At 38.4% G+C, this 15,825-nt stretch overlaps 1 protein-coding gene across 1 annotated transcript in view; it reads right to left on the bottom strand.

Moving 5' to 3' along the window:
• trpc3 (transient receptor potential cation channel, subfamily C, member 3) overlaps positions 1-11,190 on the bottom strand; it is a 56,141-nt gene extending 44,951 nt beyond the window's left edge. Inside the window, exons 1-2 of the mRNA XM_016473953.1 lie at positions 11,026-11,190; positions 1,144-1,909 (exon numbers count right to left, since the gene is read on the bottom strand). Of these exons, the coding sequence (XP_016329439.1) occupies positions 1,144-1,909; positions 11,026-11,186 (927 nt within the window). The 5' untranslated portion in view covers positions 11,187-11,190. The remainder of the gene's footprint in view (positions 1-1,143; positions 1,910-11,025) is intronic.
• Positions 11,191-15,825: the final 4,635 nt, after the last annotated feature.

Consider the following 15,825-nt stretch of genomic DNA (forward strand, 5'->3'; position numbering starts at 1 on the left):
AGGGAACAGGTAATGTAGAAGTCTGTGAAAGTTTTATCATAGGTAGAAGAATGCAAAATTTGTCAATAAGCATTTCAGTCAAATGTAATTCATGCAAAAAACGCGGACTTGGCAACCCTGCATCCAAGAAGAGCTGCCGGAGTCAGATTTGACTGATCACAGGTCAAGAATAAGGAGAAATGACTGACAAGACCATGCTGGAGTATTTGCTGCTCAACAGATCCTGAACTCATTGACAAATATCTGATCTTGTAAGATGTGCTCCCTTTACACAGAGTGTGTGTGATGCTCATTCAAAAGGGATTTAAATACTCCACATCCTGAGAGCGGCTCCCTGATGCGGCTAAATTATACACAATATTAGAATGTTTAAAGGAGTGGACACGAAAATCTCGGAAGCGAAACATATGTTGTGGGAGCAGGCGGCAATGGTCATAGATTCAGCGGGAGCGAGATCTTGGGAAAATCAACCCATATCAACAGTTTAAAAATAGCTCAATTCTGTGGAAAAAATGCAGACTTGGCAACCCTGCATCCAAGAAGAGCTGCCGGAGTCAGATTTGACTGATCACAGGTTGAGAATAAGGAGAAATTACTGACAAGACCATGCTGGAGTATTTGCTGCTCAACAGATCCTGAACTCATTGACAAAAATCTGATCTTGTAAGATGTGCTCCCTGGAGTGGACACGAAAATCTCGGAAGCGAAACACATGTTGTGGGAGCAGGCGGCAATGGTCATAGATTCAGCGGGAGCGAGATTAAGAAAACAGCCAAATCCCAGACATTTTGAGCAATTAAGAAATCCTGGCTGGACGCATTTTTTTTAGGTCCATAAAGAGGACATGTCCGGGGAAAAGAGGACGTATGGTCACCCTAACTTATAAGAGCTCATGAATTTGATATCACAGTTCCTGCATGTTGGCCTAGCCTATTATTTCTATATGCAGTGTAATAGCTAATTTAGTAGATTAATTCACTCATATTTAAAAGTGGTTGTGACTTCCAAAACTCTGCAGCATGTACGCGGCCAATAAAGAAAAACGATTATGCAAATCAAATTAAAACATTCAAAACAAATAAAAAGCCATTAAAGCAAAAACAAAAGCATGTTAATCCAGTCCCTCAGTGGCGGCCATCCTACCTTAAACTCTTTCTCGATGTTGGCGAGTTTGGTGAGCTCATTGCTCAGTTCCAGCGCGGTCAGTACCGGGTCTTCGCTGGACAGAGAGAGATATGCCGGACTGGCCAGTCCGCGGTACGCATTTATCCTGGAGCGCGAGTGACTGAACGAGTCCTTCCTCTTCTTTTCCGTGCAGTCGGCGCATTTGCAGAAGTAGTCATGCGGCCGCTCGATCCTGGCGCCCTTCATCAGCAGCATGTGCACGACCTCGTATTTCTGGCAGTGGGCAGCCAGGATGATAGGCGTGATATCGGGCGAGAACCGTGTGCCGTCCTCGTCGTACGAGTAAAAGTCGTCGTCTTGCAACTCGCAGGGGCTGCGGGTGAGTCGTTCGCCGCCCGCAAAGGACGGATGTCCCAGCAGGGCCTCCACGATACGCACGTAACCTTTAGAAATTGCCAGCAGGAGCGCATCCCCGACACGGGCCAGGTTGTCTCGCCGCAGGAGCAGCTCGGTGACCTCCAGGTGTTCGTTGCCGACGGCCAGCTGTAGCCCGTTCTGTCCCATGTAGTCGACACAGTTCACATTGATCGTGGGTGATTCTTCCAGCATCTTCCGGACCACCGGGATGTTACCGTACTCCGCCGCGTCCAGAAAGCGCTCTTCCTCCGGCGCGAGGCTGCTGCCACGGGCGTTGAACATGAACGCCGGTCCACGAACCGCCTGTCGTCGGCCCTTTTCTCGCGGTAGGGTCATCCTGCGATGGGGGAAACTATCCGAAGATTTCCTGCAATTGAAAAAGAAGTAGGCTTTTTACCTTGTGAACATTAGTCAAGCTCATTCAAGTGGAAGTGACTTTCTCTGCACGTGGCTGCTTGATTATATCTCACGCCTTTGACAAATAGCCAACAAGTTGACTTTCTCACTGAGATCTGACAAGTGGTGTAGCTATCATCAGGGATGTGATCCCACTGGGACAGAAAGCAGAAGGTGATTCGTGCCAGACGGTCCTGCTGAAGGTGAGATCGCCCTCTGGCTTTTAATAGCTTTTTAATGAAATGCAACAGATGCCACAATCACACAACAGGTGAGTTTCTTATTGGAGTGACGCCTGTGCTCAAATCGAGCTGACTCATGTTTAGCGAGCACTTGAGGTGAAGAGAATATACAATAGCAACAGTCAGTGAGCCTGAATAGAGTTCATTTCCCTCATTTGGATGGGTAATACTTTTAATAATTTTAATAATATTGGGCCTTGTAGCTAGTTTACAAACTCCTGACATCTTCAGACATCATGGCATTGGCACTCATTCAAAAGATGCTCATATTAAAGTTTCCACTATATTCCTCTCCACACACTCTACAATACAAAGAAGCATACAAAAACATCAAAACATTTTGGGGAATTGACCATTAGCAAAGAGGGAGCGGAGCGGCGTGATTTTGCCTGGAGCTAGGAGCGGATTCTTTGAGAAAAAAGTCGGAGCGTTGAGATTTTCACTCGCTCCGAGAACGCTCCGCTACCCCTCCGTCACAAGCACAAATTATGCCAACTCACGCATTAAACATAACTAGTTAGCTTGACAGATATGTGGATCACATATGAAGGTTAAAATGGCGATGGACGAGTGCGGGAGGTTAAAGCATGTTGTAAGTTGTACAGTTTGTTAATCTCCGCTCGAAACTAATGTGCTGCTACATTGCTGCACACGGACAGAACACACAAGCTCGCACATAACGTACAGATCGCGCGCATACATTCAGGAATGAAGAAAATGTTGTCAACGCTGTCCTGTGATTTATCAGCTTAAAAATGGAACATTTTTACAGCATATTCTTTCTGTTTCTGAAGTAACTACCCTCAGCTTCGCCATAGTAAAGACGTTGCACAGATAAGTAAGGTCAGCGAGTTAAGCAGCCATTTAATATGGACTTGGGCTAATTGTAGTGTTCCATTAAACCATGTTAAAACTATTCTTCTAGTATTATGCATTTATTTTTCGTTTAATATCATTTCTGAACAGAACTTTGATTTTTCAAGCAAAGTGAAATAATTTAGCCACGGAGCGAATGTGGAGCGGGTGTTTCTGATCAGTGGAGCGGGAAATGGTGAACCCAGAGCGGAGCTGGAGTGGAGTGATTATTGAATGCTTGGAACGCGGAGGGGAAATTGTTGCCGCTCCACTCCGCTCACATACTCTGGTTTGGACTACAGCATTGTTTTCATGTTGTGATGTCACAAAGCGTCCAATTAGAATACCATTAAAATAAATCCCACCTACTCAAATGTTCATTTCGTGCTTTACGTAAAAATGAAAAGACGATCGGTTAACGTGTTTGAACTGAGGCAATAGTGATCTGTCACGACACATTAAAGAGCCACAAAACGGTATTTATTATTTGAATTTCTTTAAAAATGACACAATTTAAAAGCTGAGAGTCCTGAGACCTTGTTTCATACCAGAAGTAACCTGCTCTGTCTTCTCTGTTGGGGTGTTGTCAGTTTCCTCTTTGGTCTGCGATGTATTTTTCACTGCGTGAGAACATGAAGTGTAGTGTAAGCAAAGCCAATAGAAGGCAAGCCTGCAACCATTAGCCGAAAAAGCGTAACAGCTTAAGCTAACGCTTCCGGTCTGGCAGTACGTGGGAAAGGAGACCAGAGGCGTTTTTTTTTTTTTTTTTTTTAATGAATGTCAATGGAGGAGAGGCTTCACTACGCTGAATAAACAGCTTTTTAGAGGAAACAGCTTATCATTTAATGAATCGACAGCCTATCTGCTAAACTTCAACATGTTTTACACTAATGCCTAGTTCACACTACAGGATTTTAAGCCCGATTTAAGCCCGATTTGCAAACTCGCCGACAGGTCGGGCTGTGATCGGGGGGAAATCAGCGGGTGATCGGCGCTCGGCAATCTTTATGTGTGAACAACACAACGATCCATCAAAGAGGCTCGCTAGCGTGTCGCCGACACCTCGCCGACGGCAAACAAATATCTAGCATGCCAAATATCTGGACCGGTCGGTTCCTGACATCCATTTTCAAATAAACAACTCCTGTTTCATGTGTTGTTTCGCGTCATTCCCGTTCCAATTCTCGTGTGTGTTTTCGTGAGTCATGACAAAACATGGTTTGTAGAGTTGTTGGGTGACAGAGTTGTTGTCAGCTTCTGTAGTGTGTAACCCCCGGTTGCGGATCATTTACATAGAGTCACGTAGTGTGACCACCACAATGACTTAAAGACAGACAATCAAGTCATGTAGTCTGAACAGCACAGCGGTATGCCGTTTAAAATAGTGTAGTGTGAACTTAGCATAAACTATACTTTTGGATTGAACTATTTTTAGAGTTTACCACGAAAATTTTTTATAAGAGAAGTCACTGACTTTTTGTGACAGGTGGGATTCAGCTTAAGGCACTTCTCATTCATTCCTATGGTATCTGTAAACGACAATTGAGTGTCGCACAACTCTGATTGAAATTCAATGACGTCAAGGCTGTAATGTTATTGGTTATTAAGGGATGTGATCCAAGTTAGCCGTTACGCTTTCTCCAATAGTAAGTAATACAGACCCTCTCATCTACTTATAGTAAGACAATCTCTGGTGTGAGAGCGACATTGTTTGTCGGGGATGGCAATAGTAACTAAGGAGGGCGGGTCTTTGCGAACGGTCAGTTGGTTGAGAATTTGGCACTGGAACTTTGTCCTAATTGCAAAACTTATTCTGAGAGGAATTTTTCACGTTCTGACCAATGATTTTCCTGATTTTCCATTACTTTTTTTTTTTAAACAGTCATTCGTGATTAGTGATTTTTTTTGTATTTTTTAATAATTTTATAGAGACTGCACTCACAGAGAGCAATTTCTGGTCAAATACTTCAGAGAAAAGCATAGCTGGAAAATGTTAATATAAATTTAACACATTCAAGATTATATATGAAAATATGAATTTAAAAAGGATATTTTACACATATTAGTATATCTTACACATTTATCTTAATTATAAATATCTTAATTTGTATTCCAAAGATGAACGAAGGTCTTACAGGTTTGGAATGACATGAGGGTGAGTAATTAATCAAAGAGTTGTAATTTTTGGGTGAACTATCCCTTTAAACTCCCTTGTATTAAAATCCACCAACACTCTTTACTGAGCGACATTCATGCTGTATTAAATTAAACAAACCGTTGACTGACACCCAAACTCATCTGCTTTAATACAATATAATCCTTAATGAAAAACAGTGTCAGCAAAAGTCATAAACACATGAAAATAGAATCAGAAATGAAAACCCACAGGCAAATTAAATTGTATTATTGTGTACTCTTATAAAAACAACTCATTCAAGACATCAAAGGACTTCAGCACAAACCTTATTTACTACATGCATTACCTGGTGATAATGTAGGGTGAGAGTAAATGAACACAGAATAAGTTTGTATAATTTAAAGGCTGAATTCATAGTCTGAAGCGAGATGGACCCGGTCTCTACTGCAGGATTTACTTGAGTGGGGAAATTCATTTCACACAGCCCAGGTCCCTGGAGCTTCAGACGCCCACATCACCAGAGGCCAGAAAGGAGGGGAAGCATTCAACTCGAAACTCTCCATGCAGACAATTCAATTCAATTCAATTCAATTCAATAAACGCAAAGAGCTCGGCCTCCACTAAAACCCCTCGACTAGCAAACACACAGAACATGACTTGAATCTTGAAGGTATTACTTAATAAGTTTAAACTTCCTGCTGCATATGTAGTAACCAAAAATGTGAAACTCTCTTATATTTGAGCTTTTACGAGATTTTACAGGATTTGCAAGATTTACATTACATATTATTGATTTGGCAGATGCTTTTATCCTGAATTAAACGTATTTATTTCACCTGTATTCTATGAGAATCAAACTCACTTGATTTACTTGAGGTTTTTTTTTTTTAACACGAGTTCAACTTTTTTTTTTTTTTTTTTTTTTACAAAATAAAATAATTTTTAATGAATTAGGGCAAGATTTAATAACAGCTTGCGCCAGCGCAAACCGTCTTTTGGCATTAAAATACTACTGTCTAAAGACACGCAGTGAAGAATTAGCACTGAAAAGGCATGGACACAATTATTTTTGTGACTCACCTTATTGAATATGCATTTGTAGGAGCTTCCCTTTCAGATGCAAAATTTATGGGAGGAGAGTATTAAAATGAATCACGCAACACAATTTACTAACGTTTGCGCTCATCAAATTACTGGAATAAATTGTGCCATTATTTAACGCCCAAAAAAGCATGTCTTCAAGGGTTAGTTCACCCAAAAATGAAAATTAGCCCATGTTTTACTCACCCTCAAGGCATCTAAGGTGTATATGACTTTCTTCTTTCAGACGAATCCAATCAGAATCCAATCAGAGTTATATAAAAAATTCTTCCAAGCTTTATAATGGCGTGGGCGGGTGTTTTTGTTCAACAGTCCAAAAGTAGTCAAATAAAGCGCATCTATCCATAATAAAACATGCCTCACACGGCTCTGGGGGGTAAGTAAAGGCCTCCTGTAGCGAATTTATGCGTTTTTGTAAGAAAAATATCCATATTTAACACTTGTTTTCTCACTTCTGCTGACTGTCATACGTGCAAGCCGTTCCGGCGGATAATGTAGGATGTACGCATCGCGCATGCACCGGTGATTCGTGACGAATGCGGAAGCGTGGAGGAGAGACAGCAAAACAAAACGATGGTCACGAATTAGAAGCACAAAACGAGGATTTGTAAAGAAAATTACAGGAGCAAAGGAAGCAAAGTTTCCTTACTTTACCAAAGGAAAAGCAGTCTCCTTTTGGCTTATTGTAACGGGGCGACTGAGACGAGAGACATGCGGATCCATACGCATAGCTTTATTCAGAGACATGGTCAAAACACAGGCAAGGTCGAAAACCAGCAAACAGGTATGGTACAGACGAGACACAAGAGTGATCCTAAAAAAGGCGTGGGTTGATCGACTGCGAACTTAATCCTGAGGGTGATGCGAACGGGGAATCCAGAAACAGAAGATAGTCCAGGTGAGGTGCAAACACAATCCGAAACAACAGGCAAAGGGTAAATCCAAGACAAGCTATAAGCTACAGGGCAGGCAGATATCAGACAGAATGAGGTAAACCGGGCTAGAATCAAGACGCAGGTAAAACAGGTAATAAACAGGACAGACTAGACTTGAACTCAGGAAACACGGAATGGCTCCGTAAAGTTGCTATCGCTAGAAGAGTGATAAACGCAGACAATACTCAGCAATCTGAAAGAGGAAGTCCAAGGCTTATAAAGCGTGTCTCATTGGATGCAGCTGTGTGTGTGTAATCAGTGCAATGGATGATGGGAACTGTAGTCCAGAGTGACATGTAACAGTCTGTGTAGTGTGAGAGTCAATGTAATGGAAGAGCGATCTCTGGTGGCGAGCGGATGGAAGTCCATGGACAGGATTTGTGACACTTATATTGAAATCCTCTGACATTTTTGTTTACAAATCCTCGTTTTGTGATTCTACTTCGTGACCGACTTTTTGTTTTGCTCTCTCCTCCGCACTTCCACGTTCGTCACTAATCACCGGCGCTTACGTCCTACGTCATCCGCCAGAACGGTTCTGCATTCGACAGTTAGCAGAAGTGAGAGAAAGGTGTTTATAATGTTTTAACTAACCCTTTAAAGCAGACGGTAATTTGCGCTGCTCTTGGTAGATTGCACTGGTCATTATGGAAATGATCTGGCTGCATCTGTTCTTTAATATACGCATTGTTAGTAAATCACCCACAGAATTTTCCCCTCCCATCTGCGCTTTTATGGAATTGTGCTCTAACGTTAATTTGCCCTGTTTAGCAAATCTGGCCCTTAGTTTTGTAAAGAAATTAATATTGTCAACAAAACTAATTTCAGCATTAATATAATGAAGTTTTTTAAAATATAACCCAGCTACCAATTTTTGGGTTCCAAGGACATTCTGAGAACATTAGTTTATGATTCCCTGAATGTTCCCAGAACAAGCACTTTTTAAGGTTTGTATTTGGTTGGCCAGATATTTATGGAATTGGTTATTTATTTATGGAAGGTTTACAGAACTTCAGGGGAATGTTCGGTGTTCTCAACAATTCTCAAAAAGGTATCAGTTGAAATGGTCAAATATTGGCTAATTCCCTAAGTCCTGTTTGATATATTATTCTCTAACTAATATCATATAGAATGAACTGTATTGAGGATTTTCATTCAATCGCAGCTTTTAATTTCAAAACAGAGCTCATACGAATGTTTAGCTATTCTTTATGATAATGCTGGTGTAAAAGGTTAGCCGTGTTAAAAAATTAATTTGACCATAGCAATCAGAAATTCCTTGTTAAGTCAAAACACATTCAGAGAAAATGTGCATGCGAAAGCAGAAAATGTGAGCTGAAGCTATTTCTATTCCTCTCATTAAAACACCCTCTCCATTATTGTGAAAAATGGATCGATTGGCATAAATTATGCAGCTCCTTGTTAATCAGGTACAAAAGTGAGAGTTTAAACATGCTTAAAATGTTAAAACGTGCCTGTGACGTGCACATGTTCATCATTGCACAGCAATGCTTCATATAGACGTGCATAATCAAGAGAGAGGAAGACTATCTGTCATTATGCAGGACGCAGCTCTATTTATTCAGAAAGATCATGCTGTCTTTGAAACGTAAACAGCTGTGGGTATTTCAGAGTCTGGACAGCATGTGCACAGCACTAATGAGATGCATCAGTCACACAAATGGACATTTTGACTTAGTGAAGTATTGGAAGACCATTTCCAGTTCTGAATTAATTATCCTGTATATCCTGAAAAGTAAATATCAGGATTGAGGTTATAAATCAAGATGTGAATTGACAGGCATCGTACTTCACTAGTGGCCGCATTTTTCTATATTATCACCCATGTACTTAACTTTGCAACATTTGTGCGATAGACATGAACAGTACCTCAAACCATGTGCTATACCTTTCTTATTGATCAAACTGATTTTTGCCTGACGCACGAACAAATATGTGAAAAAATCCCTTTATAAATTATTTTAATAACTAAAAATGATACAAATAATATATGTATAACTTACATACATAGCTTGTGTTCAACTTGATGTAGTAAAATAACAAAAAAAATGTACTAATGAAATGAAATAAAAATGGATAAAAACTATATATATATATATTTTTTTTAAAAACTACTAAAAATAACAAAAAACACAACAAAATTACCTGACTTTGCACAAAAAAAAACACATTTTTATGAGGAAAAAGTCAAAATCTCGTTAAGAAACATTTTCCTTTGGGGTTTAAACTATGGAGGACGAAACCTGCAAAAACAATAAATAAATAAATACACAAATAAGTAAATAAATGTGTGCATAAATACACGTATTCTTGTTTAAATACATAAATAAATAATTAAACGTGATGAAGAGTAGGCAGATAAATAAAATAAATTGGTGGGCAAATGGAAAATGTTTAAGGAAATGCTAAACTCATCCTAACTATTTTCCTTTGATCACTCATTTATTTCTGAATGTAGTTCCACATTTTTTTTCCCTCTGAGCAACATGCTAAATGAGAGGGTGTCAATTATGCAAGAATAGGCGGATCGTGTGTGACGCTCTTGAGTGTTTGCCTGCGCATGCGTATTAACTCCATCAGTCAAGGTGACTGATTATTATCTTACACTTTTTCATAGGGTTTAAACATGAGTTAAGTACTTATTTATTTATTATTATTATTTTATTTTTTTTTTACAAAATAATTGTAATTTATGTTGTTATTTTAATGATCAACAGTGGACACATCATGAGCTGGTAAAATATATACCTTCCTTGTCATGTAAGTTCAAAATCAATATGTGTATATTGTTTGCTACTAATCAGCTATATGTCATGCTTTTATAAGACTTTTTTTTTACCCCAAGTCAATAAAACTCAAAGTCTCAAATAAACTGATCGAGGGGGAACTATACCTTCATGACCTGAAGCTACCGATAAAAAAAACAACAAAAAAAAAAAACTGTTTAATAGCATTCTCTGATGGTGGAAATGACAGTTGAAGCATCTTTGGAATAAAATAACCAGCTTCTTTGCCTTGTATAAGCTAGCTTGCATTTTATGTGCTATATTTTCTAATCTTTTTGCAGCAGAACTGGAAATGATGCACAGTAGAAATATTGTTAGGAATTTACCTGGATCGTCCTTTGTTTTTCTCACACATTACACTTTTAATGAACTTTTGAAAAAAAAAAAAGTGTTAATTTCAGGCAGGAATTACATATTTAAAAAAAAAAATGCTAATAATTTGTACACAATAAAGGCTGGGGTGGTTGATGCTTATTTTACTTTTTGTTTACATTATGTTTAAAAATATATCTTGTGAGAAAGACTTTCTCTGACAGACATTAGCTCACTTATGGAGACAAATACAGTAAACCCACACTCATACATTAATCTTCAGGGGAGAAATGACCTTCCACTAGGTGTCGCTTCAAGGTGCATATATCACAGCTTTTATTAGAAAATAAAAATAAACTGTATTTTACGTCGTTTAGCTTGTCAGTGCCATTTTTTGATTCAAGTTATTAATGACAGATGTTTGCAGAGACGGGTTCAACAGGACTATTTCAACCGGAACAACATATTTAATGTATTTTAATAATAATAATAATAATAATAATAATAAAAAATCACACTTAAGAGATTACTATGAAACGTATATTTTAAGCTCAAAGAAATATACAGAAATCTTATTTATTATACTTTTCATATAATTACAGTTATGTATTCTGTCCTTGCGCGTTGTTTCATTTCACTACTTTATCACTGAAATCCAAGACATTAGTGTGAGTTTGTAGAGTTGTATGAACACTCACATGTTGTACCGGTAATATCCCGATGAATCCCTGACCGTCTTGACGGATTTCAGGTGATGTGCGTCCACACCGCCGTTCTCCTCTTTCCAGCACTGCTCATCTTCATCCTCAGAAAACGACACTCTTTTCTGGTATTTGGATCCTCTGCCTTTCATGGACATCCAGACAGCGGCTGTGAGAGCTGCTCCGGGACTCCAGCGCTGCTCACTGCAGGTGATGCTCTGACTCCAGCATCAGGATCGGCGTGTGTGTGTGTGTGTGTGTGTGTGTGTGTGTGTGTGTGGCGTGAGAGATGAGAACAGCAGGAGACTGAGTGGAGAGCCCAGCAGCCCTGCCCACATCCAGAAGCCCTCATTATTAACAAGACAAGCAGAGCTCAGGGTATGTGTGCTAAATTAATCATTTTTCACCTGTTCACTACTAGAGAATGAAAATGTTCAAAGAGTTTAGAAAAATCTGACAAAACCGTAAAGTAAAAAGACTATAATTTATTAATGCTATTCTTTATATAAAATAATACTAAATTATTTCAGTAAAAATGTATACTTTGTATACATTTTAAATATTTTATATCATAATTTATATAACATTTATATAATATATTGTGTGTGTGTATATATATATATATATATATAATATTGTTTTATGAAACTTACTGATATACTTAGATATACTGACATAATTTTTCACATGGTACAGCCGATTGATTTCTTTTGCATTAGCAGCCAATGAGCTTGCTGCTCAACATTGAAATACTTGGCTAGTGTTTGCTGTAGCTGTTGCAGCGCACTTCAGAAACGCTCCACCTTCCCCAGCTCCACCTGTATAGATCTGCTACTGTGTGATTTCATGAATTTTATATATGTAATTATTATATATATGTTATACAGTGTTTCTTACATGCTCACATGTCTGTGGATGTATTGGCAGTAGCAAGCCTCAGTACTTGCTCTGCTGCTGCTGCATCAGCTTAGCAGATCTATTCCACCAAGACCAAACACATTAACATTGCCATGAAAAAGAGACAAAAACACATAAGTGAGAGAGTATTGTTTTATTGCAAATGTTTTAGTAAAACAAATACTTTGTCTGATAATCCAGTCTGATGTTTAGGTATATCAGTTAGCAAGACTAAGTTTCTGTGCGTCCTCAGACATCTTTTGAGTTAATGGATCAACACACAAGGAAACTGATTACACAAGAGAAAGCCTGTGGACATCTTAATCAATAGCAGCATTGACAAACAATTACAGGTGAAAAGGTTGTTTGGTTGTGTAGTTTGACAAGCCTCTTCATATGAATTTGATTAGCAAAAGGGCAAAGGTCAAGCCAATCAATAATTGTTTTAGTGAAGTTGCAATTAAATTAGGTGGTTTGCCTTCTGTCTTTGAAAAGAATACGACATGGGAAACCGTTTAGTGCTATTCTGTGCATACAGTCATCAGAAGTGCTCTCCAAACTAAATTACTCTAGGTTTGGGAATTGCAGATAATCATAATATGCTGAACAGTTGTCTAAATTTGGATAAAGCTCAGCATCTGTCATTGGCATATAACAATCCTTTGGGAAAAGACTGACCTAATTTAGTCACAATACAAAGTTACGTTCAAAATAAAAACAGATATTAGATTCAGGCTGAAATTTTCACTAGACATATCCTCTGCAGACGTACATGAGTACAATGTTTATCACAAGATGATCTGCTTTCAAATGTCATGTCACATTTACTGGCCTTTTCACATTTAACTCAATGAAACCAGAGAAGAAGGTCACTTGCAAACACAGGAAATGTCATTTATTGTTTGTGACTCAGAGGCGGAGTGTGACTACAGAAATGAAGAGCTCTTGGTTCTCCGTCATGACAACCAGAGAATGGGGTCTGATTCTCATGATCAAAGCATACTCCATATGTTTTCTTCTAAGAACAGAAGAACATTTAATGTCCCCCTGTATTATCGGCCTCTTGTATTGAGTAGAAGACACAGAGAAGCCAGATGCACTTAAGCAGAATTGAATAGATGTTCAGTCAATATGTATCAATGTCGAGTGGAAAACAAAAGGACCCCAAGTGACATGGAGATTTAGCAAGACCAGAACATATTATTATTTTGAGAGATTGAGCTTTTAATGTTTAAAAAGCCTCAAAGGAAGGTTCAAGTGGAAACTGAGTAAAAAACAGAACATTTTTGTCATAAGGAATCTCTCATACGATAAATTCACACCATTTTCCTTAGAGATTAAATGGAAGCTCACTCAGCGGCCATATTTGCAATGTCTCCAGGACCTTTTTCACATTTTTAGGGTTCTCAGAAGTGGAAATCGTCATAGTTGAGTAAACGTCTATGGTGGGGAACGGAAATGACTACAAATAGGCTATATATTTTTGGTGTTCTTTCTCCCAATAGCAAAAGAAAAATCCACAATAGCATTTCTATGACTTTCCAAGAGAAAAAAAAAAATCAAGAGATTTATCAATCTGTGATGGTGAGTGACAATTAACCTTATATAATTCATTGGTATTTGTATGCATGTGTGTTTGTGAACAGTAGCGCTGTTTTCTCTCTGTCAGGAGCTCAATCTACCTGAGGTGCTTCTGAAATCTCTACGTGTGGTCAGTGCCATTTCCATGGCACAGGTGAGTGTGGCGAAATGGGCAGCCTGTAGGGGAGGCGTTTAATTATTCCACCTGAACAGCACAGGATTATCCAGTTCAGAGGCTCCTGGGGCGGAAGAAGCAGGTGATTGAGGGGCATTTATCTGTCAAGATGGACTAACCTGCCCTTTCACTCTTTTGTTAAGTGATTTGGGGATATAGTCAATGCGCTTCATGGGTCAATGCAGATCTCAGCTTCTCTAGAACTTAATTGTAGCGTGTAGTCTGTAACGTTATAAAATAAATGGCAGCTGTCACGTACATTTTCTGTTCATCAATATTTCATGCTGTCACAGATTCTAATCACCTTCCTGTTCTGTGGAACCAGAAAGGATGATTTACAGATCACAGATCATTTACACCTGTTTCTGCAAATATACAGTCATGTATTATTTTGGGGCCAATGATGCATTTCATTTGTTTAAAAGTGAGTGTTTATCACTAATCGCATCCATCTCCCTTGATGCCAACATGTTCACATGACAACACACAATAAAAAATCAATAGTTTTCCAATTTGGAAATCAGAATTATTAGGACAAAATATATACATAACACTCACAAATACTGGGGATATAAAAGGCATATACAGTTTATAGAATTTACAAACACATAAACTACTTTGAAAAATTCTAAATTGTGTTTTCTACATTGATAATAATCAGAAATGTTTCTTGAGCAGCAAATCGGCATATTAGAATGATTTCTGAAGGATCATGTGACACTGAAGACTGGAGTAATGATATTTATATACAGCCATTACACTTTATATATCTTTACAAGTCTAACACTATACATTTATCTACCTATTTATATTTATTACATTTGTAATTGCCATTTCTTTTGACTGCAGTCATAGACTGTCCATAGTAAAGTTATGTTAAGGATACATGGACAATATCTTGGAAGAATGCTTGATCTGATCCCACAAATATGGTTAAGCACCATCTCACTATAACCTATCTAAAAATATTTGATTGAATTTCAGAATTGAATTATTAACCATCAGGAATGTATTGTGATTATGTCTCTTTCTCATGCAGTTTAATTCACTTCTAATTATAGTTTGGTTCCATTCAAAAACCTTGTCAAATTGGGTCTGCAATCACTAATTCAGCTCAGCATTTGACATTGAACAGACAGTGATTGGTTCAGACACCTAATTTTAATGCTCATATTTCCTTTTTTTATGCTTATGCTGTTCCAAATCGGGAGAATATAAGGATATCCTGGCCACTGTTTCCTATATAATGAATGTGAATGGCTCCAAAATTACAAAATAAACATCACTAAAGTACCATAAAAGTGACTTTTATTAAGCCTTCTGAAGTCATACGGTAACCTTTTTTGAGGAATGAATTGATCAAAAGCAGTTATTCACTGATAATCTCCCCCTGCTCTTTTTACTGCAGTCAACAAAGCAATAAAAGCAGATCTAACCTTCAGCAAGGGCAGTGCAAGACAAATGTTAGGGACAGATTGATGCTTTCAATTGTGTATATAGTCCTCCTGCCAGGGTTCAGATGTGTGGGATTCCTGCCCTGTGGCATTGGTCCAGGGAAATATTCTTGTGTAAACCTGAAGAATCAGAGCAGTGCTGTCTCTGAAAACAGACAAATGAGGATCAGGGCTGATGATACAAATGTCGAATATATGGGTGATCTATTAACTAAAGATGTTGCTGGCATCCAACCCGGGTGTTGTCTCTAGCTTCGGCAGTTCAGATAGCTTCGGAGAGATGTCCCCGTAGTTAAATTATGGTCCCTTCAGGAAAAAATGACATAGTCTGGGACTCAATCTTGGCAGTGAAGTTAATCATTCTCTGCCAATATATATCTAATGTCCACATTTAGCCAACTATAAACATTTTTTTATTGCTGTTTCATTTGAAGAAAGACTTTCAATAAAAACAACTGAAATCACACAAATTGCTTTATTAAAAATATCAGTGTTTTCAATTTCCGATCACCCACCTAAAAGGAGATTGTACTTCTGTCAGTTCAACAGGTTCTTCAGATAAAGAGGAGCAGCACCGTGCCAAATGCTCAAGTGCTTCAACTCCTGAGAGTTAAAAATACCTGCTAATAATAAAACCCTTCAAAGGTTCACTAAGCAAATGATTTACAAATCTGTGAAAAAGTGACTAGC

The sequence above is a fragment of the Sinocyclocheilus anshuiensis genome, unplaced genomic scaffold, assembly GCF_001515605.1.
Source record: "Sinocyclocheilus anshuiensis isolate Anshui unplaced genomic scaffold, SAMN03320099.WGS_v1.1 scaffold877, whole genome shotgun sequence".
In the NCBI taxonomy this organism is placed as follows: Eukaryota; Metazoa; Chordata; class Actinopteri; order Cypriniformes; family Cyprinidae; genus Sinocyclocheilus; species Sinocyclocheilus anshuiensis.